The following is a 27775-nucleotide window of genomic DNA, read 5'->3' as shown; positions in this document are numbered from 1 at the left end:
GTATAAAAGTGTAATGACTTCCAACGACTCCAAATACGTCTACATACGATCACAGGATACATGCTACCATAAAGCCGGGCTTTCCTAGAAGTGGGTTGTTGCAATACCTTCTAGAACAGAAGGACTTCTACTCTAGAAGGAGATATTGGTTGTTGGGGGCCAGAGCATGCCGACTGAGCTGAAGAAGAAAAACAACGATCGGAAGTTCATTTTGAACACTAGCTTTTATTCCATAAAAGTTGCAAGGAAAAACACAAAGTCATTTACGATCATAAAAAAAATAAATAAAACGGCCGACAAATAACAATTGGCAATCACAGGGAGAAAAAAAACAATCCAGACATACACGCGAAAAAAAACCAGCCTGCAATATAAGCACGCAGCCGGCAATTTACATATTGCGTCAGCCCGAGCGGTTCCACGTGCACAGAGAATAAAAAGGGAAAAAACATTCCAACATAGGTTATTGGTGCCGCATGAACCAAACTAGATCATTTCGCGTCGACAGGAACGTGTTACATAATCACACTACGCGCTTGTGTATTCCTACCGTGGCACATCAGCTACTCTGTCATCTGCATGCTCCGGTTTCAAGGGAAGCGTCGAGCTCGATGAAGGGAAGTGAAAGAAAACAAAAATGAAGAGAAGATCGGTAAAACGAGTGGCGCACAACGCATTTGACTCTTCCAGAAGCAGTTGGCCAATCACGCCCGAGGTAAAACACTGCCGTGAGGCTTGTCGCGCTCTCTAGGAAAACAGTTGAACTTGTTTTCTTATTATTGGTGAGTGGATGGCGTGTCACGCTGGGTGATTCACTTTGCACACGGCACAGAAAACCTGCTCGTACGAAAACCCAGCTTAAGAATAATGGGGAAAAATGTGCTTTAAATCCAATTATCCAGGGCTGCTAAGGCTTTTTCCCTGTGCTTTGCACTTTTTTAAGGACGTCACTTACGGAGTAAAAAAAAAAAAGTGGCAAAAACTATTTCGAAAAACAAATATTTCAAGGACTCTCACAGAATTCTTAAAAAAAATTTCTTTTTCAAGGACTCTTATGGATTTTCAAGGACTTTCAAGGCCTTGAAAATTAATTTTTTTTTTTTTCAAGGACCGTACGAACCATGCTAAAGCTGTTTAACAAAAAATATTTTCGAAAAACCTTTGTCAGGGTGACCGCTCTGTGGTGTCCCTGACGAAGATTGGTGTGGCGGTGCAGTTTCAGAACCTAATGTAAAAAAAAGATTTGTGAAGGGGTGGCCAACCTGCTAACTCAAAGTAATTTATACTTTTTCAATTGAAGAAATTCTTTTTAATTTGTGAGCGATATTTTTCTTATGAATGTCTTGTAACCAACTTGTAGGCCACCCCTGCACAACGATAATGTAGAGTAGGTCTTCTTTACAATGATCGAGTGACAGCTTTTAATTGAATTTTAGTTTTGTTTCTCATCTTCAAAACACCCAACCAGACGGGAAGAAAACTTGATGGTGGGGAGGCATAACTAGGATCTTTGCAGCCAGAAGCAAACATTACTTTGCCACCCCCACAACTTTAAAATTAGATAATTTTATAATGTTGTTCTTTGTTCCCACCCAAATTTTGCTGCCCCTCTCTAGTTCTGGCCCTGCCTAGGGGCTCCTTCGACCTTTGAAGACCAGACACCGCCAGCTTCACATCTCAGAGAAAGATATAGAAGCATAGCCGGTGGACGGGTGTGGCCGAAAAATTCATTTTTTTCGCATGATCAACACGTCAATGAGTGGATCATTATATACAATAAAAAACCAACTATAAAATCACCATAGTATTCTGAAGTTCTTGAGGAGCAGAGGTTCTAGACAAGGGGCTCTTGAACCTTGGCTCGTGAAAATTGTTTATTTATTTCCTTTTTTAAATCAATATTATCAGAGATGCTATTGATGCGTTATAACATGTCACATACATGGAATTCCGTAAAGGGATGCGTAAAAATTTTGTTCACGTGTCCTCCGGGACGGGTTCTTTCTTCGTTCTAAGAAAAATTTCCCAAACTTTTTTCTTTTTACTGTGTATCATGATCGCGCAACCTTGAAAAACTGGTTTTACTACTTTGTACACTACTGTATTGATATACACGTGGGTTGTTGAAGAATAAGATAAGGGATATTTGGTTGCTTCCCTGAATGAGGGGCAGCGTACAGAAGTTTCAAATTTCGGATTTTTATTACCCTGCAGATTTTCTCCCTTCTGGCTATATATGGGAAATTACGGAACTTTCGCGGCTATCAGTTGGCATTCAAAGACCGCGTTTATATGCGTAAATTTGTCGTTCCTACAATATTGCGTATACGCATTTTTTTTATTTTTTTTTAATCGTAAAGGATTGGAACGGCCGTTCAAATTGTAAAACCATCCCGATATCGTGGAAAAAAACCGAATCTGTAAAAACTCGACCTTGAACATCCACAGTTTTATTATCTAGCTGCTATGCGGTAGTCACCGTTTCGCATCGCAGAAATCGTGGGTGTGTACACAGAATCGGCTTTTGGAGGGGCACAAGGATCTAATTCTTCACAGATAGCATAAAAGAAATTATTTTATTCCAATATTTTAATTCTCTACAAAAATATTTTTCAATTTTTGATCTGGGGTGGGGGTGGGTGGGGGGAGAGGAGAGGAAGAGTCCCCTTATAACCTCCCCCCAAAATTTACTTTTGGTGAAAATCAGTGTTTAGAACTAAAAATGTGATTTTCTAAAGATTTCAAATTTTGAGTTGGCTACTCCTTTGAAAAAAATTTTGGTTGCCACGGCGATCACAGATTTACAACACAAATATGCGTACATTGAACTTCAAATGCACACATTACCAGTTTTGAGAATAGATGCAGGACCGTAACTGGGGGGGCAGTCGGGCCTAGTGTCCTGCGCTCTGGACTATGGGGGGGGGGGCGCACCAAATTCACCCTTTATAACTACTGCTTCTACATTACATGGGTGTGCCAAAATGTGTACTTGCCCCGTTTGAGAAAGTATCTAATTGCGGCGCTAGATGGCGCCTAATGAACACAAAACATGCGAAATACTCGGCATACACACATAAGCACACTGTTAAGTTTCTCCAACGCAAATGTGACATAGCTCCCATATTCAGGTGTTAAAATATGTGGCAGTTAAATGGCGACAGATCAGAATAGTGGACCATCACGGAAGGAAAATAAAATCACTTTACTAGGATAACCAAAGTATGAACAGGGAATGAGAAGAGAATCTGATTTGTGCTTTAAATTTGATTAGAAGATATTGAAAATGCTATATTTTTAACAAAATGTTAAATCAATCAGAAGGGAATCAGAATTTATACATTGATTATTAGTAAATAAACTGAAGAGCCAAAAAAACTGGTACAGGCATGCGTATGAAAATAAAGAGATATGGAACCAATCAGAGTACGGTGCTGCAGTCGGCAACGCCTATACAACAAGTGTCTGGCATAGTTGTTAGATCGGTTACTGCTGCTACAATGGCAGGTTATCACGATTCAAGTGAGTTTGAATGTGGTTATAGTTGGCGCACGAGAGATGGGACATAGCATCTCCGAGGTAGGGATGAAATTTGGATTTTCACGTACGACCATTTCACAAGTGTACCGTGAATATTGTAACGTATCGGGATCCGATCCCTCTACGTTAATGGTGATCTTGTCGTTATGTGGGAAATTCCTTCTTATTTTAGACCCCAGGGACCTCTCAGTTACTGGAAACCACCTGAGGACCCGCTGACAAACCGGTAAGGGCCAGAATGTTCGTTTAGTTCGGCAGTCGACGGGTGGGTTCTTTCGGCTGTCGAACGAGAACGGGCCAGAGGTCGGGCTACTGATGTCCCACATAAATTAATTTCCCTCATGACGACGATGTCGCTATTTTCGTGGAGGGGTTTGGTCCAGAATATGTATAGTTTGGGCGAGGCTTAAGGGTTTGCCCGGTTAAATATTTTTATTTTTTATTTAAGAACCTCCCGGGGGAGTTGTTACAAGTCTCGTTGTACGGAAAATATAGTGCTGTACTCACTTGTTTTCGGCGGGGGGCTGCAGACCTCCGTCGGAATATTTCATTACTTATTGTCTTGTTGGTATTGTTTACATAATCGGGAGAGTCTGATCAGCTCTCTGGATTGTGTTATGTTGCCAGATTCCAATGTAATAATTCAATTGTAATGTTTATAATATATTGACGCATGAATATGTAAATCCGATATTTTTGTTGAGGCGAAAAGGCCTTGCGAGGACATGTGGTCCCAAACTTCTTGTGAAATAGGAGTATAAATTCCTCCCTCTTTGTCTCTCACATTGCGTTCATTCTTTGTTTGTTCTTTTCAACTGAAGCCCTCTAGTAGGACGGTTCACCGTCTTGCTACCGTATCCATTGGCCTTAGGCTGGGAAACTAAGCTGATAATTAGTTAAAATGCAATAATTTACTGTGTTTGAATCCGTTTCGCGGCAGGTCCGGAATCGAGAAAAAATTAATTAATCTTCACAGTCAAAATTCTTCATTGCTGATCAAGGTGGTCCGGCCCTCAACCGAGAGGCCTCCTGGAGCTGATCAAGGTGGTCCGGCCCTCAACCGAGAGGCCTCCTGGTGCTAATCGAAACGATCCGGCACTCAACTGAGAGACCTTCACTGATACTTGCGGGGAAAAGCTACGTCGAAGTGACTAACAACATCGGATATCCAATCAGCATAAAAATTTGACTGTTGATGATCATCAATTGGTGAGCCAGTATCTTTCTGTTAATGTTAAATAGAGGGCTCCATGTTGTACTAATCTATTGTTAAAATTGACTAACTTTATATTGAATTTAATAAATAATATTTCATGCGAAGGTTTATTTGCAATCATTTTCCACTTGTCGTTTGCCATCTTATTACTGGATATTTCGAACCGGGCAAGCAACTCCCATAAGGGACGTTGCAATATCAGGAATCCGGTAAAAAAATAAATCTACGGCATCACTGGGGTCGGAAAAAGATCACGCAAGAACGGGACCAACGACGACTGACGAGAATCATTAAACGTGACAGATGTACAACGCTTCCGCAAATTGCTGCAGATTTCGATGCTGGGCCATCAACAAACGAACCATTCAATGAAACATCATCGATATTGGCTTTCGGAGCCAAAGGCCCACTAGTGTACCATTGATGACTGCACGACACAAAGCTTTACGTCTCGCCTGGGCCGACAACACCGACATTGGACTGTTGAGGACTGGAAACACGTTGCCTGGTCTGACGAGTCTCGGTTCCAATTGCTTCGAGCTGATGGACGTGTACGGGTATGGAGACAACCTCATGAATCCATGGACCCTACATGTCAACAGGGGACTGTTCAAGCTGGTGGAGGCTCTGTGATGGTATGGGGTGTGTGCAGTTGGCGTGATATGGGACCCCCTGATACGTCTAGATACGACTCTGACAGGTGACAGGTACGCAAGCATCTTGTCTGATCACCTGCACCCATTCATGTCCATTGTGCATTCCGACAGACTTGAACAATTTCAGCAGGACAATGAGACACCCCACACGTCCAGAATTGCTACAAAGTGGCTCCAGGAACACTCTTCCGACTTTAGACACATCTGCTGGCCACCAAAATTCCCAGACATGAACATTATTGAACATGTCTGGGATGCCTTGCAATGTGCTGTTCAGAACAGATCTCCACCCCCTCTTACTCCTACGGATTTATGGATAGCCCTGCAGGATTCATGGTGTCAATTACCTCCAGCACTATTTCAGACATAAGTCGAGTCCATGCCACGTCGTGTTGCGTCCCTTCTGCGTGCTCGCGGGGCCCCTACGCGAAATTAGGCAGGTGTACCGGTTTTTTTTGGCTCTTCAGTGTATATAAATGTGTGCCTTTAACTGTTAATTAAAGTGGATCCTGCTTATAATGTTTCTCAAAACCCGTCATAAAAAACTTTATAAATAGGAAAACACTTTAAACAGGAAATCACAATGAAAATTACTTATTGTGAGGATCATGAAAATAAATTGTACCAAGTGGAAAAACATTCTAAATGGGAGAAAATTCAGAGATACCAGTGAATTATGGGGGGGGGGGGGGGGCACAAAGTTTTTTAAAGATAAATTTTTTTTGAGAAAGACCCACTTTCACTCAAAAAGGACCCAGATTTTTGAAATAAACTAGAGTCCAGAATACAAGTTTACACCTATGAAGATATTATTGAAAGAGCTAAGGTTTTCCTGAAATGAAAAATTATTCAAAAGAGACTTTATATTCACTTGTCAATAGATTTCTTTGCAACTTCACTCTCTACCAGTAGAATACTTAGCAACTTAACAATGAATATAACAAAATCTAATTATATAAGTAAACTAGCTGTAATACCCGGCGCTGCCCGGGTTTCTTCAATGAGGCTTTTTTGGATCGCGTGATATCTCCCTCTCTTTTTCTTGAGGGACATATAAACCGTGTCCAAGTTAACCAATATCGCGACTTTTTGCGCGATTCATGAAATAAACAAATTTAGATTTACAGAAACGTAGAAATGAATATATATTTTTCCTTTTTTAAGGGGCGCTAGGTATTTCGATAAACCTGCACCCCCTGAACTTCAAGTTACCCATCTGCCTGTTTTAGCTTTCAAAAAATGCTTAATTAAAGCTGTGGAATTTTTTCGATCCACTTTTTATGGGCTCATAACTAATTTTAAAATATCCTAACCCATATGACTTTATGCAAATAAATATCAAAAGATAATACAGAGACATTAATTTTCATGCTTGAGAAGATATAAATAAAAGTTGAAATCAATGTTATTGCATGGATATTCAACTCAAAAGTAGGTCCGACTAATTACTTCATGTTTAATCTCCTGGGCTTCGCATATCTCTAAGCGAACTGAATATTTCAAAAATCGAGAATTCAATACAATTTTTAAAATTACTGATGGGGCAGAAAACCCCACCAAATTTCCGCATTTCTACAGTAAAATCGGCAATTTTAACACTGATTTGTATGGGAATCATCCTTTGATTGACCCTCAAACTGATGCTGATGATGATTATGACGTCTATTCAAAAAGCCTCATTACTGAGAGTATATTGAAAATGTGGCAAACCATTATAAAGGCATAAACTATTATACATATACTAACAGGATTAAAGAAGTGACAAACCGTTGTAAAGGCATATACACGTCTGAAACGCATTGCTAGGGAACCACGGTAACCAAAGTAAACGTTCGGAAAGTGATTGTTGAGGCCCAAAAACCATTGTTGCCGGACAGTTTTTTGCCCATTTGGGGTATTTGCCCTGGGCTGACGAAATTTTAAAGTAGCCTATCGTTCAAGTCGGGTCCCATTTGGTAAAATTGTAGATTTGTATAGAGAGAAAAAAAAAAAAAAAAAAAAAAAAAAAAAAAAACACACACACACACACACACACACACAGAAAATCAATTATATATATATAGATTAAGCTTTCTTTGTTAATGATCTTAAGTATCCTCCAGTAATACAAACTCGAATCAATTCAAAATAAATCCACCTGATTTGTTCACGACTGCTGGTCATCTTTCATTTCTGTGTCCGAAATTAAAAATGAACTTCATCTCCTCCCTCTCTCTACTCTTCGTCTCATTTCTTGATTAACATTGTTTTATAAAATTTTCCATGGTCAGTTCAACATAGATACTTCTGGTATCTTAGCCAAACCATACTACATCTCTAGAAGACTCGACCATTCCCTTAAATTAAAACCTATTTTTGCTTCCACTGGCTGCTTTAAATACAGCTTCTTTCCTCATACCATTGGTGAATGGAACAAACTCCCAAGCTCTATTGTTGAATCTCCCACTATCACTAGTTTTTTTATCCAATATCAAACAATATTCTCAATCGCATCCTCTTGTATAGGCCCAAGGGCCAACAATATTGTATGTATAAATAAATCTTTCATCTTTTGACTGGACATGTTTTTAGAGAATTATTTGTTTGATCGTCAGAGGTACATGCAAATGATTGGGGGGGGGGGGGTGGAATGTAATGTACGGAAATTTTAATTTGATTTTTCTCAAGCTTCAGTGTTTGCTAATAATCTGGGTTCAAATAAATTAGAGTGGAGTGACATCTCTGGGTAACCAAAGTAATCATTCCAAAAGCCATTGTTATGGCCTACAAACCATTGCTGCCTACCGGGTTTTTATCCATTTAGGGCATCTGCTCTGCTCCAACCAACTTTTAAAATAGCTTATTATTCTGTTGCTGTGATGGTCGAGTGGTCATAGTGACAGACTTGCATCGCCAGGACCCAGGTTTGAGCCCCACCGTCACCACAGTGGCGGTCGGCTGAAGTTGGTTTTCTGTGGTTCCCAACTTCAAGGCACGAATGCGAGCTGATCTCCCCTTTAAAAAAAGTCTCGCCACAGAGAGCAATAGTCCTACAAACAGTACAAACATTCAGTCATTACACTTCACTTCTGAGATATAGATGGCAGCACTAAAAAATCATACGCAACACTAGGTACACACTCTGACTGTTAGGTACACATACTTACACTTTCAGCACAACTCACTAGGTAGTAAATTGCCCATGGCGATAGACCTGAGTTGTGCTCGGGTTGAAAAAAAAAAGAAGCTTATTATTACAATCAAGTCCTGTTTGGTATATATGTGAAATTTGGTGGAGATTGGTTTAAAATTGTGAATTTGTATAGAGAACATACACACCGACAGAAAATCAATTATATATGTATATTTTAATGAGAAAAATGGTTCACCTGTTTAAATATTTATTTGAAAGAGCAGGCCTGTCCACAATCTGATGAGTGATCATATCATCTGATTCACTGAAAGTAGCACAAGCAGACACTGTTTCATCAAAAGAAACTTGGCCTCCACAGGATCTGCACAATTGAAACATGTGGGTTATTCAAACTGAATAAGAAAAAAATTGTTTTTCCAGCAATTTACATGAACTTGAAAAAAAAAAACCTTCAATTTTTTACCTACCCTTCCTTCTTAATTTATTAATTTCACTTTTAATACACAGTAAAACCTCATTAAGTCGTCACTCCGGTTAAGTCGTAATTTTTCTTTAGACCCTTCCAGCTCTCATAGACCACAATGTTATTAAACCCTCGTTTACTCGTCTATAATTTCGGTTAAGTCAACACTATGAAAAAGTTTGAGAAAGAGGAACAGACTATTTTTATGGCTCCCATTTAAAAAAAAGAGCTCGTTAACAGCATTGCCATATGCTTAAAAAGTCGCCACAAAGTCCTATATACCCAAACGGAACAGTTTAAGTAACGAAAGTTATGCTGGGGAAGTTCATTTGCTGAATAAGGTTTTTGGAATGTTGGGGACTGTTCAGGCTAGATCTTATTTCTGCATGGGCTCCATTGGAGAAACTGGACAAACCGTGAGACACCCAAGCTCTGTCGCAAGAAGCAATGTAAGTACTTCGCCTCCCCCCCCCCAGGGCATCTCCGGCAAAACAAAAATTTATTGATACGTCAAAGATTATACATAGTGCAAGGAAATCAAAAATTATGTAAATCAAAGAATCAAATTAATCAAGTTAAAGTCAAAGTGCAGGGATAATAAATAATCATAGAAAGCATGGACTCTACTAATTTAGGGCTTCAAATTTAAACAAAATATCTTTGTTGAAAAAAATTAGACATTCTTTTCCAAATTGGTCTTCTGTTCAATTTTCCCCTCCATCAAGCCAAAAGTGTTTGAGATTACCCTGTAGTTACATCATGAACTACTGATGAAGAATTCAAACACTAAAATTAAGTTTGATGTACATGTAAAATTAATGTGCAATAGAGTTCTGATTTGAAGAAAAGCTACTTATTCAAACAGTTGCTCTGTTAGTCTAAATTAAAAATTACTAGTATAAACCAAAGTGTACAGTACGTTTCACCACAATAATTTAAGTAATAAGAGATAAAGATAAAAAACTGCTATTATTTTTTATTTCGAAATCTATAAATTTTATTAATATTGTTATTTTGATTCATACTTTAATAAATGTCATATTACTTTAAATTTATACGATTTTCATAACATCGCACATTAAAACTGACGGAACTCCGCTTAAGCCATCATAATTTTTCGATAACTTGAGGTGACGACTTATCAAGGTTTTACTGTAATTTATAAGGCTACATAAAGAAAAATTTAATTCATTTATGACACTTTCAAAATATTAGCTTTTAAAAGTAAATGCATGATCAAAAATATTATTGGCAGGACTAGGTTTTCATTCAATTTTCACTGCTTCAAAAACATCCTATATGCGTGAGAGTATATTAACAAAAACAACCACAAAGCACACCCACACAAAAAGTTAAAACTGAGAATTTAAGAAATATGAAGATAATGATAATACATTCAAGAACTAATAATGATAAAAAGAACTAATGATAATTTTAACTGATTGAAAATAATTATGGATCGATTGAAAATTCAATGTTGATGAAAAAATTTGAGTTTGACTCAGTATTGAGGGTTCATAAAAAAATTTCTAAAATAAAAATTAAGAAGTTTTTAAGGAATTTCAAGCAGTTCTTAAGGAGTTATGGCAAACTTCATAACTTACAAGTTTTACAGCAAAAAAAAAAAAAAAAAAGGAACGGGGCATGTAGTGTTCTGTAGCGCGTCTGTCAGTTGAGAACCTTGACGTAACAATATGGTATAAGGCTTGAGAGCACAAGAAGAAGAAAAGCCTCAGGAGAAGGAAGATTGCGAATACAAAATTGGACATTTGAAAATAAACAGAGGGAGAAAATGACGTGTAAAAACGATCGAGTAGGATCATCGTCTCATGTTTATGTTATTTTAATTTTTGTTAATAAATTTCTGTTTATGTTTGTCATGATGAGTGCTCACTATTCGAGGAACATAAGGTCACTACATTGGCACAGTCGACAGTGCTTTCACTGTCGTGAAAAGGCAACATGAAAAGCGGAGAACATTCATCGTGGGAAGGCGATACGAAGAGCACTTGAAGAGTGTTGAAAGAACGAAGGAAAAGTACGGGGAAGAGTTTTTTTTTTCCCCATAAGGAAGTTTGCTGTTTTTCTTTTCTTTGAGGGAATTACAGCTTTCTTAGCAAGAGGAAAAAAAGAGGACTTACAGCAAGTCGCGTTGGAAATGGGACTTGAAAATGTTATGCACATGAAAGTATTTAAACTCAAATCCGCAATAATGGAGGCAGAATGCTATGACAAAGAGTTCATTGAACTGTTTTTGTTATTGAGTATACATCATAATTGAGGAGAGAAAACGGAAAGAGATGGGAGCAAGTGAGGAGAGACGAATGGAGTTTGAACTAAGAAAAATGCAACTAGAAAATGAAAGGATTGGCATCAGTGCGGCAGTTGAATTTTCGATTAACCCAATGGCACGGCCAAGGCTAGAGCTATAGAACATTTTGCAAAAGTTCGATCTGAAGAGCAACGAGATCAGCCTCTACTTGGGGCTGTTTGAAAGGCAAGCGAAAAGAGCCGAAATAAAAAGGGAACTTTGGGTTTCATATCTGATTGGACTATTACCTTATGATGTGACCCAAGTCATAGCTAGAGAAGATGAAGAGACAACAGATGACTATGACCAGGTCAAATCCATTTTGCTAAGAGATATAAGCTTACTCCCGAGAGGTTTCGACAGATGTTCACGAAGCACAGTAAACGATCGGAAGCAACGTGGTGTGATTTTGCTTATGAACTCAGAAACTTCTTCACGGAATGGATCCGAGGCTTGGAGATTACCACGGTTAAAGAGCTGTCTGATTTGATTATTATGAATCAGATAAAACGGAAAGTACCATCAGATATTCAAGTTCATTTTATTGACGAGTGGTCTCAATTCAAGCGACCCGACATCCTTGCTAGTAAATTGGATGACTACAAGAACGTCAGGGCAGACATCGGCAAGAGTTCGAAGGATTTCTTCGAAGAAGAAAAGTCATTGTTACAATGACAACATTTCAGCTATGAAGAGGGACGAGAAACACTGACAAAAACAGCATATCCACCACCAACTCGGAAGTATAGTAGCAATAGGGACTGGAACAAGACTGAAAACATGAATATCAGAAAAACCCTAAAGGAGTGTTACATCTATGGACTGAACCATTTCGCTCGAGAATGTGACCGAAGATATAAGGCTAACACAAAAGAGAAATTGGAAGATAATGTGTTGATCGCAGAAATTCGATCGGAATTATTTAATTCCAGTGAATCGAATCTGGATTTGAACCCTTTACGTTATGCTGATATTTGCGTAGATAATAGAAAAATCACAAGCTTGGCGGATTCTGGTTGTCAAATTCCAGTGATTCATTCTGACTGTATACAGGAACCAATAATTAAGAAAGGGAAAATCATCTTAGCGAGTGCATTTGGAGCATCACTTGTGAATACCAGTGCTTCGTTGGAAATAGGAAATAACGAAAATTTTTGTAAACCTGTTGAAATTCTCGCTGCAGTAACAGATAAAATTCAAGAACGAACAATGCATTATTCCACCAAACGTACATGGACTACTTTGTGAGGTCGCAGACACAGAAGAAGGGCGATTATCCTTCCCCACTAAAAGGGAAAAGCACAAGCCGCCTGCGACAGAGAGAAGTGATGAGGGTGTGAGTGTGAACATTCAAAAGGAGGACAAGATGTCATCTCTGCCTGAGAACGAATACAAAAGGCAGACTCAGCTGATGGATGACACGACTGAGTATTTTGACACCATCAAAATCTGCGAATTCAAACGCAAGAAGGTTGGAGAAACTCACCATCTCAATACAACCGATAGCCAAAGCAAATCGGAGTGCACCCTACAAATGGAACTGGATCTAAGAAGAAACATAACGAAAGCTCGCCACTATAACGAAATGGCATACTTGTGGACATCTTGGACAGACGTCACCGGTAAACCTGTCAGGAAACATTTCTGGGAATTCGAGAAGCCCAGCAACGAAACCGTGAAGCTCAATGACTTTGAAGACACCGGATCTATGTGACGGGATAGATACGAGTGCGACATACTCGAAGACGCTGTGCCCAAGCTGTGGAATCAGGCAAAGCCGCCATACAAGCAACTCCACGCCTATGTCCAGGCCCAGAAACTGTTATGGTAACGACAAGATTCAAGAACGTGGACCCGTTCCAGTGTATATTTTAGGGGACATGTGGGCCCAGCAATGGGGGTAGCATTATGGACCACGTGAAGCAATTTACCGAGAAGCCATCGGTGGACGTCGCTCCGGCATCAAAAGTGGAAAATATGACGGTGCTGGGAGTGAAGATGGCTGAAGAGTTTTTCACTTCACTGAAATTGAAGCCAATGACGAAAGTCTTCTGGAAGATGTCAATATTCAACAGATCCAAAAGGCAAGAAGATGGTTTGCCATGCGTCTGTCAACGAATTGTCCAATGGATTGGACTTCTGGATCAAAATGTTCGCAGACAGAACCGAGGATGATTTCATCACTATTCACCATGAGATGGGACACATTCAGTTTTCATGCAGTACATGCATCTGCCACACGTTTTCCGGGGTGGAACGAATCCTGGTTTCCACGAGGCCACCGAGGACATCCTCATCCTGCTGTTGATAAAAGGTTTCAACATGAAACACGAGGGTGGAATCACGATGTCTGACGTGAGCGGCCTGATCCATGCCAATCGGTCCGACAAATTGGCGCTCAAGAAGTTCTGCAAGTGTACCATAGATTGCAGGGGCACAGCGACCGGAAAAGTGCTAAAGAAACTCCTCCAAACGGATTACTTCCGAATCTCTGTGATAAACGATGTGGAGATCACAGAGGTGATAACGACCAGGGCATCTAGAGAGTTGATGCTGGACCGTTGCTGAGCTACTTCGAGCTGCGCTGTTGGAATTTGTCAAAGAACAGAACAAACAAGAGAATTCAGTTTGTGTTTACAGGTAAACTCAATCTTGCGTGGGGGCTGCAGTGTTCTGTAGCGCGTCCCTCAATTGAGAACCTTGACGTAACAATATGGTATAAGGCTTGAGAGCGCAAGAAGAAGAAAAGCCTCAGGAGATGGAAGATTGCAAAAACAAAATTGGACATTCAAAAATAAACAGGGGGGAAAATGGCGTGTAAAAACGATTGAGTAAGATCGTCGTCTCATGTTTACGTTATTATTCTAATTTTTGTTAATAAATTTATATTTATGTTTGCCATGATGAGTGCTCCAGGGACGCCGGAACATATTTGCTCGTGTTGCTAGAGCAATAGCAATCATTTATTACCAATCACTATTTGAACATAGTTCAAATATTGATTTTGAACTATGAGTCCTTTGATTCAATATTTGAACTATGTTCAAATATGCAATATTTGTTCAATATTGTTCAATGCTCAAGTTCAGTTTATGCACTGAAAGAGTTTTCTTTTTAAATTAAAATTTTTGAAAAAACACCCTTTTCTTGTGAGTTGCATAGCTGTAAATAGCTCCTTTTGTTTGCTAGTCGTTTCACATCCAATATACCCAGTATATCCATTAAGCACGAGAATAGAATGAGTATCATAGCATCTGAATACCACAACGGCAGTCACAGCAATAGACTTGAGATAGTACGCTTCATCGCTGATTTCAGTTGAATCTAAACCCTTTGAGTGGCACTGACAAGATCTCGCCTTCTTATTTTAGCATTGACAAGCCCAAATATTTTGTAAAGTTAATCCCTCTCTCAGTGGAACACTTTTAACCTATACCACTACTCCCTTGCCTAATTCACGATTCGCCAGGGGCTCTTCAAGATAGATTAATAGATATTTTCACATATTAACTTTTCTCGTAACTTCTTCAAAGCATAAATAGGTGCACAAATGAATATCTCAAGCTCGCCGTGACACCTAACATAAAGGTTGGCTATGCCCCTAGAAACAGCGACGCACACTTGGAAAAAGCTGCTCTATACCATAGGCGGAGATAGGCTTGGAAGTCTGGCGCAGGGGGGGGGGGGGGCACGCTAATAATGATGTCAATTTCTATATAAATATATACATTAGATTAGTCGACTTCACCTTTACCACTGGAGGGGGGGGCATGCCGACTGTATCTCCGCCCATGCACTATACCAGTGATTCCCAACGTGGGTGTTGACGCCCCCTTGGGGGCGATGGAATGTTCCGGGGGGGGGGGGACCGGTAGAAGCTACGGGTGTAACATAGGATCCTATGGGTTAGATTGCATTGGGAGCAAAAAATTTCTGAAGAAGGGGGCGATGGGTCAAAAAAGGTTGGAAAACTATGCACTATACACATTACTTTTTCATTAATTTATACACATTTACTGCTGAAAATCATAAGGAAGCTTATTGCTATTATGCCGTGTAAAGAGATGAAAACATCAATAAATAGTCTCATCGATGTAGTTAAAAAAAACAAAAAAAGTCACTGAGAAAATAAAAAAAAAAAAAAATAATAAATGCAATAATGAGACATAACTTCAGATAACAAAGCTTATACCACAAAAAAAAAATCATACCGCAGGATCGTTTATTCCAGCGCTATTACCAAAAATTAAAATTCAAAGCTCACCATAAGTATAAACAAACAAATACACACAGACACAGAAACATGTGATTAAAAAAAACATCCTAGTAAAATGAGATGCTGTATATTGAGCTTCAGAGATGAAGGAGAAATGGTTCAAAGTTTGTTTTTCTATTTTTCATGACTTCTGACTGTGAAGAAAAAAAATACATACATGACTGCAAATAAAAAGAAAAGATACGCAACATTTTAATTATCACCATGAACATAGGCGTAAGCAAAATTTTCTTGAGGAGAGGGGGGGGGGGGTGTTCAGTTTTTTCCCCTTCTGGGGGGGGGGGGGGTTCAAGTTTTTTCCTGCAAAATAACACCTAATTTTGGCTCAAGGGGGGGTTAGAACCCCAACCCCCACCTCCTCTTGCGTACGCAAATGACCATGAAGTTATCGTCGAAAACACCAGGAAACCCCTCCGCTACTACTTCCAGAACGCATGTGAACAATCATTTAAGTATTCTATATTTACAGAAGACAAATCTCAATGATGATTCTTGTGCATAAAAGAAAAAATGATTCGATAAACGAGATCAAACACTGATTGCATGCACCATGAAAATTGAGACAAAAATGTCTTGTCCATCTCTTTTCTGAACATAAACGCGTACACAAATTATACATCATGTCGTGAAGGAAATTTTTTAAGTAATTGAAAAAAAATATTTTAATTAAATCACTATATTTTAATTTGCACGTTTTTTCATTACTTTTCCGTACTACCAACGGTGAAAGCCACCACTCCTCCCTCACCCATGGAGAACCTATGAATTCATAGAACCAGAATTTTAAAAGGTGATGCCTGCCATATTTCGGTCCATAAATCACCAATGAACTGATGTTTGAGAAGTCTGAACACTTTTCCAGACGTCTGGCTTGCTCATTATCCCCTAGGATTGACAAAAAAGAATTTTGCTTAAAACACACACAGGACACCATTAACCAAATGTAGTCGTTTTCTTCCCACATTTCTTGTATTCATATACCCGTGTGATTTGCGTTGTATTGTTCAAAATCAAAGCCAGCACCGATGCCCGCGGGGAAATGTAGGAATTGCGAACGGAACCAAATATTTCTATAGGGAGAGGAAAAAATCGTTTTGCAGACCCATTCAACACATGCGCTCAATTAACAATATTTTAGCCATCTGTCTTTTTTACTACTCAGCGAAAAGAGAGCCGCTGATAGCATACAATTGGTGTGCAGCCTGGCTGTTCCTTGAATAGACAGGCAGTATACCTACCATATGAAGGGGAAAAAAATCGTTTCTGTTGTACTGCTGGACTTCCTATGGTGTGTAATTTTTTTTCCGTTCATCTCTGTCGGATGACCAGCTGCATGTACAGAATCGAACCATTCCTTGCCGTTCGTGTAAGATTGAACTATTTATCAGATAGTAATAATCACAAATTTGCTTCACTATTGTGGAACCATGTCCCCCACAAGGGGTGGGATGGCAAGGCTCCAGCCCTGGGGCCCGGGACGATTTTCATTATTTTTTGTTTTCTCACGCTATAAATCCATCATAAAGGGGCCAGTGAAAGTCTGGTCGTCGGGGGCCCCCGCAAAAGATTCCAGCCTAGGGGCCGTACTTCAGGATGTGGGGGCCATGCGTGGAATAATGAAACACTCCTATGTGAGCAAAAAAATGCTTAAGATTTGTTTTTTTTTTTCAAAGTTCAAAGGATTTCACAGTGACATATTGATGAACTAGATTCAACCCCACGTAAGTTTGCTTTTATTTAAATTACATTTTTTGTTTGCTTTCATTTTTTGTTTGTGTAATTAACTATAGAAAAACCATCAGCTGTCGTTTAAACTGGGAATGTTGCCAATAATTTTCAAGTTCAACTATTAAATTTGGTAAAATTGTTGTGCAGATGTTGACGCCCAATTTCCAAGTTCGGCATTTGACCCCACAAGGGAAGGGCTGACATGGGAACGGGCCTGGAACAATTAATATAATTTTTTGGGGGGTTTTCAAGCTATAAATTAACTACAAAAGAGCCCGTGAAAAGTTTTACTTGGGGGGGGGGGCAGATGCGGCAAAAGTAAATACTGGACCCCTTAAATTAGAAAAAAGTGTAATGTTTGGGTTTTACGCGGCCCAGGTTGTGCGCAGGTCCTTAAATCCACCTCTACTTGGGTCCGCCAAAAATCCCAGCCCAGCCTACGGGATGTGAGGGCATAGCCAAGCCAACAAAATATTAAGCAACAGGATATTCACTGACTAGCCAATTTTTGCTTTGCCCTCAGTAGAGAAAACGGTTGAGGCTGTCAAAGAGAAATGAGAAAAAGTGATTTTCGCTGTGAAAGTGAGAGTCCCTCTTAGGAGTGTGCGACAGGAGGGGTCGCACTGGGCACCATGCTTTGTGGACCCCTGCACTCACGGTAAACTATTGGAGCCGCTGTGGTGGTCGAGTGGTTATAGTGACGGACTCGCGATGCGAGGATCCGGGTTCGAACCCCACAGTGGTGGTCGGCTGAAGTTGGTTTTCTGTGGTTCCCAACTTCAAGGCGCGAATGCGAGCCGATCTCCCTGTTAAAAAGTCTCGCTACAGAGAGCAACAGGCCTACAACGTTACAAATATTCAATCATTACACTTCACTCACAATTTGAAGTATAGATGGCAGCACTGAAATATCATACACAACACTAGCTACACACTCAGACTGTTAGGTGTACACACTCACTTTGTTCCAGACTCTGCCACGAAGCTGGGCTGGAAGAGATCTCTGCAACGGGATAAGTCCGGTGGCAGAGACCCTGGCGTTCATTCATCATTCGTAAACTATTGGAGGCTTTCATGAATTCTGAAATTACTTCTTGCATTAATTCTGAAGTTTCAACAATTCTGAAATCCCCCCCCCCCTATAATTTCTGAATTTTTATTGATGTTGGAATTATTTCTTTCAATTATTTTTGATTCATCAAGTACAAAATTTTTATCGGTTTCAGGATTTTTTTTTTCTTTAATTAGTTTAAAATTACCTTCAGTGCTGAATTTTCGCCAGGTTTTGTGTTAATTTATTGAATTGTGTATTTAGCATTTTTTGTATGGATATTTCGCAGCATTCTTGCATATTTTGAAATAATGGATGCCGATTCTTTCCCCCCACCAAATATATAAAATCGGGCAAATATTTTTCGTGTCTAAAACTGTTGAGACGCACCGGGCCCCTTAGGTAAGGGCGGGAGTGTCGTCAAAAAGAATGGGCCCACCCAGGCACAGCTCAGGGTCTAAAAGAAGAGGAGTCTCACAAAAATTAGATCCGGTTGAAACTTTCGACAATTTGCCTAATACGGCCTCAGAAAAATCACTTGGCCTGGGGGCCCATCAAAGATCCTAGTGCAGGCAGCGTTGGAGGATGTGTGGGGCATCTTATACACTTATATATATGTCAGGAGTTCTCTCAAACTTTTCCCACCCGCAGCACCTCTTTCTCTAATCAACGCTTATCCGCGGATCCCCACAGAGCAGTTTGACAAAGAGTCTCTTCGAAAAACCTTTGCAGGGTGCCGCGGCACAAAGTTGGAGAACCCCTGCTTTATGTATTTGTACCCCTTTCTGTTTTCAATGTAAGCTTCCCCAATATTCTAAAACACTATACTCAAATGTTCCGCGACTTTACTCTGTGGTGATGGTTGTCAATTTAAATGATCAGAGAATTTGAAACGCGAATCCAACTAAATCATCAACAATCCAATCCAAAAAACTGTAAAATACGTACGATAGAATTATTTGATTTCAGAAAAAGGAATTGGCAATAGCATGGTTTTAAAGAACTAATGATGAAAACCACATCATTTGATTGATGATTAAACCCATTTTCCACCACTTTATCGGTTTATAATATAATTTCACAGTTTTATGTGAATATTATGAGGGAGCACAGTCAGTGCCGTCTTAAGACATGGGCCTACCCGGGTGCGGCCTGGTAGCCTCAGAAGAAAGAGCCTCACAAAAATGAGATATGGTTAAAATTTTCGAAAATTTGTTTGGTAGGGCCTCAGAAAAATTACTTGGTCTGGGTGCCCAAGATGCTCTTAAGACAGCTCTGGGCACAAGGCATCTGTCCCAGACACATTTTAAATTAACAGAAATTGAAAAATATAGCAAACATAAAGGAATTTTTCTTTCAATATTTTAATTTATTGAAATTTGGTTGTCTTGGGCAGGGCCGTCCCGTCTTTAGAGCGTCATGGGCCCCCGGGCCAAGTAATTTTTCTGAGATTCCACCTGGCAAATTCTCGAAAATTTTAACTGGGCCTCATTTTTGTGAGGCCAGCATTCTTTTGAGGTGCCCGGGTGGGCCCATGCGTTAAGGTGCCACTGGTCTTGGGGCAGATATGGTACCCCTATACCCCCTTCTGGATAGGTTTGTTACATTTTACTGTGGTAAAAATCTTACCCCTACTGCAAAAGTAGGTTGAAGAACGGGTCATCGCTGAAATCAAATAGATTCGAAACAAAAAAAACGGGACGCTCTACTTAAAAAAAAAGGACGCATGGTCAGCCGAAAATATGTGTAAATATCGTGGCCTGTGCAAAGAAATAACTGACATACTTTGAGCAACACCAATCATTTTTGACTTCCGGCGTCCCTGGAGTGCTCACTACTCGAGGAACATTAAGGTCACTACATGGAACATATGCAAAATTATATTTCAAATTTGCCAAACAAATTTTCCCTCTTCTCAAAAATATAGACGTATATATAAGTGGTGATATATATAAGTGGTTCAAAAATTACAACTTTTGATTTGTTACCCGACAAACCAGTTACGGCCCAGGCTCTGTCCCTCCAGGGATATAAGCCTTTTACCCTTGATTTGTTACCCAGCATCATAAGAATTCATAAAATAATCAATCCACACACATGCTTTCTGTTCTCAACAAAGTGTTTTAAAACCATCAAGTTTCAGTCAAAAATATAACTTGTACCAGCATCACATAAATTATAAATATTCTAAAAGTGATATTCATTCCCTCTCCAATTATTAAAAATAAAAAACCATAGCTGACAAAGATTTTTCTTTAAAAAAAAAAAAAAAAAAAAAAAATTATATTTGCAGCAACTCTTTATTCACCTCTCGCTTAAAATGGATCAACACATACACAAATTCTTTAAAATTAAGTTTTTTAATTTTACTTCTTGTTTTTTTTTTCAGTTATACTCAGAAAGAAATTGTTGCAAAATGGTAGCAAATTTCAGGACATACAACCGGATGTTTGGTGATTTAACACTCGTTATTCGGCGAAATTTACAAATTAACTCGTAATTCAGCAGATTAGCTTTAATTCATGAAAAGAATTTTTTTCCCACGAAATATCGAGATTTGACGCAATGGCGATCGACCATAGTAATTTCTGCTGCTTGCAGTGGCGACTTTTTTTCTCTTTTCTTTTTTTGAAAACGGAAACTGCGGTCGGTTGTTGCGCATGGAGGAAAGAATGCAAGGAGGTGACATCAAAAACAAAAATTGAAGCCGTTGTGGCAACCCTATGGGCTAACAAGTAAACCCAAAATACCACTCTTTTCCCTATACTTAACATGCGTTTTGCCAGATCGAATTCTCTAAAAATATTAATAAATAAATTTAAGCACCATGACTGTTTAATGCGTCTTCAGGTAATCTACATGATCCGATAATGGGAAAAGATCCTTATATTTTGTTTTATTTTTAATTTATTTTTAAAAAGGGAAGATCATTTTTCACTCTCAACTTATCAGAAGTTTCTAGTTCAATACCTTCAATTTTAAAAATTCGATGTATCACATTAATGTCTATGGGAATATGATTAATTGAAATAATATGAAGCTCCAATAAAATGCAATTTTCATAATTTTTTTCTTTTAACTGTTTATTTTGCCTTTTTGTTTTGTTCATCATTATGGTAGATCCGGGATATTTCGAAAGTGTTTGAGGCCTGTGGGCGCTCGTCTTAAGCTTTACATAAGGAATTTTAATTTCTGAATTGATTTTAAGGTGCTCAAGCACCTTCTGAAAGGACCGTATAGCTTGGATTTTTACTACCCGGGGCAAACAGCATTTTGCCATCCCCATGCCTCAAAGTACTGGAAGTGCTCGAGCGTCCTCTGCCACTATGTATTTATCGGTTTGCTGCCTGTAGGCTGTACAAATTTTGCCACCCTCTTCTTCCGTTCCACTCTCAAATTCTTGAATACGTATGATTGAAATATGTAGATGTAGTATTGAGAAAAAAAATATTAAAAATAAAAACCTTTTTTTAAGAGCCGCGATAAGTCATCTCTCTGGCCTATAGTATTTAGGAAAATAATCACTTGGGCTGGTTTTCCCCCCCTCTTCATTTTGTACCTATTACTTTGCTTTTAAAGTGGCATGTGTACGAAAATTTGACAAAAAACAGTTTCGAATTGAATTTGAAATCTAAAATTGTCTGTGCTGAAGTTTTTGTTGTTCTACCTAGACTGGAAGTATTTCTACAATATTTTAATATAAACAGCTGAAAGGTATTATATATGCTTATGTTTTGCATATATAATGTTTCTCGAAAAAAAGTCAGATTTTTTCAAACACAGCTAGTTCAAGTGTCTTTAAACATTCTCTCTCTCAGCACTGAGGTGTACCATGCTTTGGCATAATTTTTTAAAAATTAAAATGCTGAGAAGAAATTTTGTGGCACAAGATATAAGTAAGTTTCGGTTATTTTGCAAAAGATTCCATGTTTTTGAAGTCAATATTTGAAAACAAATAACAATTAAAATTGTAACAGCTCTCGTTCAATTGTATAAATATATCCACAGAATTTAAGAAAAAAAATTGCTAAGTGAATTCCAGAGTTCCTACAGTGAATAGCAAATTTTTAAATGGTTTTTAAAAATGGGGATGTTTCTCATAAAAAAGCATGGGAAGCCATGGCTTGTTTGGGCTTACTTGGTCTCTTTAATAAAGAGATCACTGACTTCATCTGGCAACCCTGATTCCCCATACTTTCTCAACGGACGAGCTGGTCACGTCACCTGTTATTCTTTCCTCCATGGTTGTTCAGAAACACTGAACTAGAATAAACTATCTTCAGCTGTAAGATTAAGGATATAATCGGAGTTTCATGATGAAAAGCCCGATGAGGGGCAGATAATTTTTCGGGGACGAAATCGAGAGTGGGAACTTGCTGGGAAAATCCAATATGCATCTAAATTCTATTTCAATCCTCCGGATTTTGTAGAGGACTGAAAATAATCTTCCAAATTTTGTTCAACTTCTTATTTTTATAAGATAAATATCACTTAAAAAAAAAAAAAATTTAATATTAATAAAAGTTTTTTTTTTTAAATACCTCCCTTAAAATTTTGGAAAGTAAAATTACTCTTCAAAATTATTTTCCCAGATAATTCTAAGTGTGACTATGGAAGATGGGCGAAAGGGGTGGTGTTGAAGTACCAAGGAATAAAACACGTTCCCTGGGAAAAAATCATTTCATGGCACGCAAAAACAAGACTTTTTTGTGCCCTTTTCCAAAAATCTGGGAATTTAATGTGTTGAATGCGTTCTTGTACACACGAAAGATGAGAAATATAAGTATTTCTCTTTCTCCTCTAAGGCAGTGGTTCTCAACCTTTTCAAGCCCGCGGCCCGGTTTCATTCATTTTTGTAAGTCGAAGGTCCAGTCAAACACACAACCAAAGGAAAACGAATGAAGAAAAATTAAACAGCTAATCACTCAGGGCCTGGCAGTTGAGAAACACAGCTCTAAGGCCAGGATTACACTAAATTTTTGAAAAGAGCTTTTTTAAAATTTGAAAAATTCAACCAATAAGATTATCTATCTGTAGTATTTTCACAAATGTACTCTATGAGCTTTATTGGTTGAATTTTTCAAGTTTTATAAAAGGGATTTTATCAAACTTTTATAGTGTAATCCCAGCCTAAGCTACATACAAGGCAGGTATAAAATTATTTTGAGGAGTTTTCAAAAAAAGAAAACAAGTGCTATTTGAAGCAGAAAAATACGAAAATACACTATAGGAGCAAGATGTTAATTTTGGTGTGGAGTTCCCACCACTGGTAGTGGTGTTATTTTAATAACATTAGCATCATTTTCTGGCAGAATGGCCTTGAAATCCCCATAAAGAAATCTCCCCCACCCTGACACGCCTTGTTTTCTTTATTCTTCTTTTTTCCAGGGACTTTCTTTCAGTATCAAGTACTACTCATCATCAACCATTCATCAACCTTAGCAGGAAATCTTTCAGAATGGGGGAAAAGTAGATTTATTTTAGAAACATCTGGAAGAATTTTAAGGTGTTTTTAAGGGCCTTAAAAAAGAAATAAAAATTAATTACTTCTTATGGAGTTTTTAAGTACCCTACGAACCCTGTTCCCAAGATGTTTGGCAGTTTTTTCACCATATAAAAGAATGACTCTAAAGCAATGATTCCCAACCTTTTTCAGTCCGCGTACCGCCAGCTGGCTCGGTTCCTTTTCGCGTACCCCCAACCGCGATTCCTCCAGACTCCCCCCCCCTCCAATCTGTTTCGACCAGTACAGTTTTCGAAAAACTTTAAAACAAGGTACATGTTGAATTAAATAAAATAAATTCATTACTTAGCTCTTTTTTTCCTTTTTGAAGTAAGCAAACAAATTAACACAAAGATTGGGAAAAAATTAATGTGATTTTTGGGACTGTATTGAATTACTATGTTTTGAAAAATAAAGCTCAAAAGAGGATAAATACACACTCAAATCCAGAGCTGTGTTCAATTTGCTTCCATATTTATTTTTTATGTAAATATACAAAGAAAACGTATTGTTCAATAACCTCCGTGCTAACAAATGTCAACAAATACATTATGGCTTTTCTAGAAAGTTCAATGTATTTTCACCACGGCAAGCCCAAAAACTGACTAGGTTCGCCATTCCGCCATTGAAGAGGATCTTCAGAGGGGTATCAGATGCGAGCTCTAGCGATTTCTCCTTTTCTGGAATCAACAATGAAGCCGGTTCAAAATAGTCTTCTTTGAAAAGATAAGATGTCCACCGATCACCCATTTCCGGCTCTGAAAAATATTTTTCAAACGAGGATTTAAATTCTCCCAAGTGGCCGACTGTTACATTTAGCCCAGCTTGTGACAAGAAATTGTGAAGTGTTTCAAACACTTCCTAAAAAAAGGGCTACCTCTTGCCAAAGTTCGAACAGCAACGTCAGGACTTGACCTTGGGACTGTAGTGCGTTCTTATCTGTATAGATGGCGCACCCTCCTCACGCTCCTGGTGATTGTAAAAAAAAGAAAAAATGCCAGTTGGAATCGTACCACTGATTTGTATACACGTGTCATCCTTCTCGTTATGTTTCTTTCGTATATTAAATCGTTAAGTTTTTATTACGTTTTATGTCGTCACTACAAGCATCGGATCACTGGTGACCTATAGGACGCATCTGATTTTGGACATTGAAGTTAATTTCTCCATCGTTTAAATTTCGTTTTCGCGCCTTGTGCTTTCCGTTCGTACGCTCTTCAAAGATGAAACTTTTCTAATCTCCTAGTCTTTTGGATATACTATATATATTTTTTTCAAGCCAAGTCTGCTCGTTTCTACCCAATATAGAGACGTTCCTGGAAATTCAAGGTGAGGAATAAACTTTCTACTCTCGATTTGCCGGTCTCCATACTTGCATTCGTCATGGCTCAACCTATTGCATCAGCTGAAGTTTCACGTGTTGCCTTTCGAGCCCCTCCGTTCTGGGAAGCAAATCCTGAGATTTGGTTTCTTCAAATTGAGTCACAATTCAAAACGGCAGGCATAACCGCCGATGAAACTAAATTTCATTCCGTTGTAGGAGCTCTTGATTGCAAAGTTTTGAACTATGTTTCTAATATCGTTCGCAATCCTCCCCAACAGCACATGTACGAGACTCTCAAAACTCGCGTGCTGGAGCAGTTTCAACAATCAGAATCTTCCAAATTGCGAATGTTACTCCAGGAGCTTCAACTAGGCGACAAACGCCCGTCCCAGCTTTTGCACGAAATGCAAACGTTAGCTGAGGGTAAAATGGAAAGTGACATTTTGAGAAATCTGTGGATGCAGAGATTACCTTTGCACTCCCAACAAATATTACAAGCTTCTAGTGAAACGTTAATTGGGTTAGCGAAAATAGCCGACAAAATCTGTGAGGTTTCTCATGTGTCATCTAATACTTCAGCTGTGTCTCACACTTCAGAGTTTGATGATTTGAAAAACGAAATTGCTTCGCTACGGCAATCATTTGAAAGGCTTTCGCGATCTCCTAGACCATCTCGCGGTTATCGCAAACGATCTCAATCTCGTAGCCGAAATAAATTCGGCGATGCTTTGAAAAATGGAAGGCTTTGCTGGTACCATGAGCAGTTTGGAGAAAAAGCTCATAAATGTATTCCTCCATGTCAGTTTCAGGAAAACTAGTGGGCTCGTCTGTTTCGGCGACAGCTGACGAAAGCCTTCTCCATAGTCGCCTATTTGTCATCGACGTTAATACGGGTTTCCGATTTCTAATTGACACTGGCGCATCAATCAGTTGTTTTCCGAAACGCCTGACTAACTTGACAAAACCTCACAAACTCTCACTGTATGCTGCAAATGGATCCGAAATCCAAACGTTTGGCAACAAAAATCTAGTTCTAAATCTTGGACTAAGGAGGGACTTTCGTTTTCACTGTGGCAGATGTTTCACATCCCATTATTGGAGCCGACTTTTTGGAAAGATTTGGTTTGCTTATAGATGTTAAAAATTCTCGTTTGATCGATAACGAAACATCGCTATCAGTGAATGGTTTAGAATCCCAAAACGGCTCTTTTGGTTTAACGCCGATCTCTGGTGATTCTCCATACCCCCGCATATTAGCCAAATTTCCTCAGCTTACCAGCTCAGTTTTAAATGCAGTTCCAAAGAAACACTCTGTCATGCACTTCATCGAAACTACGGGACCACCGGTTTTCGCAAAAGCTAGAAGATTGTCTTCTGAAAAACTTGCAGCTGTTAAAAAACAATTCAATGAACTGTTGCAACAAGGTATAATTCGGCCCTCAAAAAGCCCTTGGTCGAGTCCCATCCATCTTGTACCCAAAAAAAGCAACGAATGGAGAATTTGTGGGGACTTCCGCGGACTCAATGCAATAACCATCCCAGATAGATACCCGCTTCCAAATATACAGGATTTTTCCATCAACTTGAGTGGTAAAAAGATTTTTTCAAAAATCGATTTAATAAAAGCATATCACCAAATACCAATCAATCCTAAAGACATTCCCAAAACCGCCATAATTACGCCCATTGGGCTATACGAATATGTTTATATGTGCTTCGGCCTGAAAAATGCAGCTCAAACGTTTCAGCGTTTTATTGACGAATCATTTCGCGACTTAGATTGTTGTTACGCATATCTCGATGATTTGTTAATCGCTTCCATTGACGAAAAATCTCATGAAGCTGACTTAAAACGTGTTTTTCAAAGACTAAATGACTATGGTATCGTGATCAATCCATCTAAATGTGTATTCAGTCAACGTCAAATTAATTTTCTGGGTTTTCTTGTTTCTCCCGATGGGATTGCACCTTTACCAGATCGAGTACAAACATTGCTCGATTATCCATTGCCGTCAACAGTGACTGAATTGAAGCGTTTTTTGGCAATTGTAAATTTCTATCACAGATTCCTTAAAGATGCCGCCAGGGTGCAAGCTCCTTTGCATGAATTAGCAAAAAGCAAGATAAAAAAAGATAAAACTGAAATAGTTTGGTCTAAGGAGGCCAAATCCGCTTTTTTGTCATGCAAGCAATCAATTGCCAACGCCGCACTTCTGGCCCATCCTGTTCCGAATGCAAAATTGTTTTTGACTGCCGATGCTTCCGACACTTCATTGGGTGCAGTCCTTCAACAGCAAATAGGAAACAAAACCCAACCATTGTCATTTTTTTCACGCAAGCTCAGTTCGACTGAAAAAAAGTACAGTACATATGACAGAGAGCTCTTAGCAATATATTCAGCTGTTAAGCATTTCAAGCACATTTTGGAGGGACGCAATTTCATAATTTTCAGTGATCATCGTCCTCTCACGTATGCCTTCAAACAACGTAACGATAAATGTTCTCCCCGGCAACTTAGACATCTTGAATATATTAGTCAGTTTTCGACAGATTTACGATATTTGCCTGGGGATA

At 38.9% G+C, this 27775-nt stretch overlaps 1 protein-coding gene across 2 annotated transcripts in view; it reads right to left on the bottom strand.

Moving 5' to 3' along the window:
• Window positions 1-27775, bottom strand: part of LOC149076634 (pescadillo homolog) — a 270201-nt gene that overhangs the window by 37260 nt on the left and 205166 nt on the right. For both annotated transcript variants that reach the window (XM_089244245.1, XM_089244246.1), the window contains exon 11: window positions 8781-8906. In XM_089244245.1, coding sequence (XP_089100371.1) covers window positions 8781-8906 — 126 coding nt within the window. The remainder of the gene's footprint in view (window positions 1-8780; window positions 8907-27775) is intronic.

The sequence above is a fragment of the Pholcus phalangioides genome, unplaced genomic scaffold, assembly GCF_987345545.1.
Source record: "Pholcus phalangioides strain wild (caught in Gottingen) unplaced genomic scaffold, Ppha-v1.0 ptg000015l_1, whole genome shotgun sequence".
NCBI classification, from domain to species: domain Eukaryota; kingdom Metazoa; phylum Arthropoda; class Arachnida; order Araneae; family Pholcidae; genus Pholcus; species Pholcus phalangioides.
This window is presented reverse-complemented; position numbering and strand designations above follow the sequence as displayed.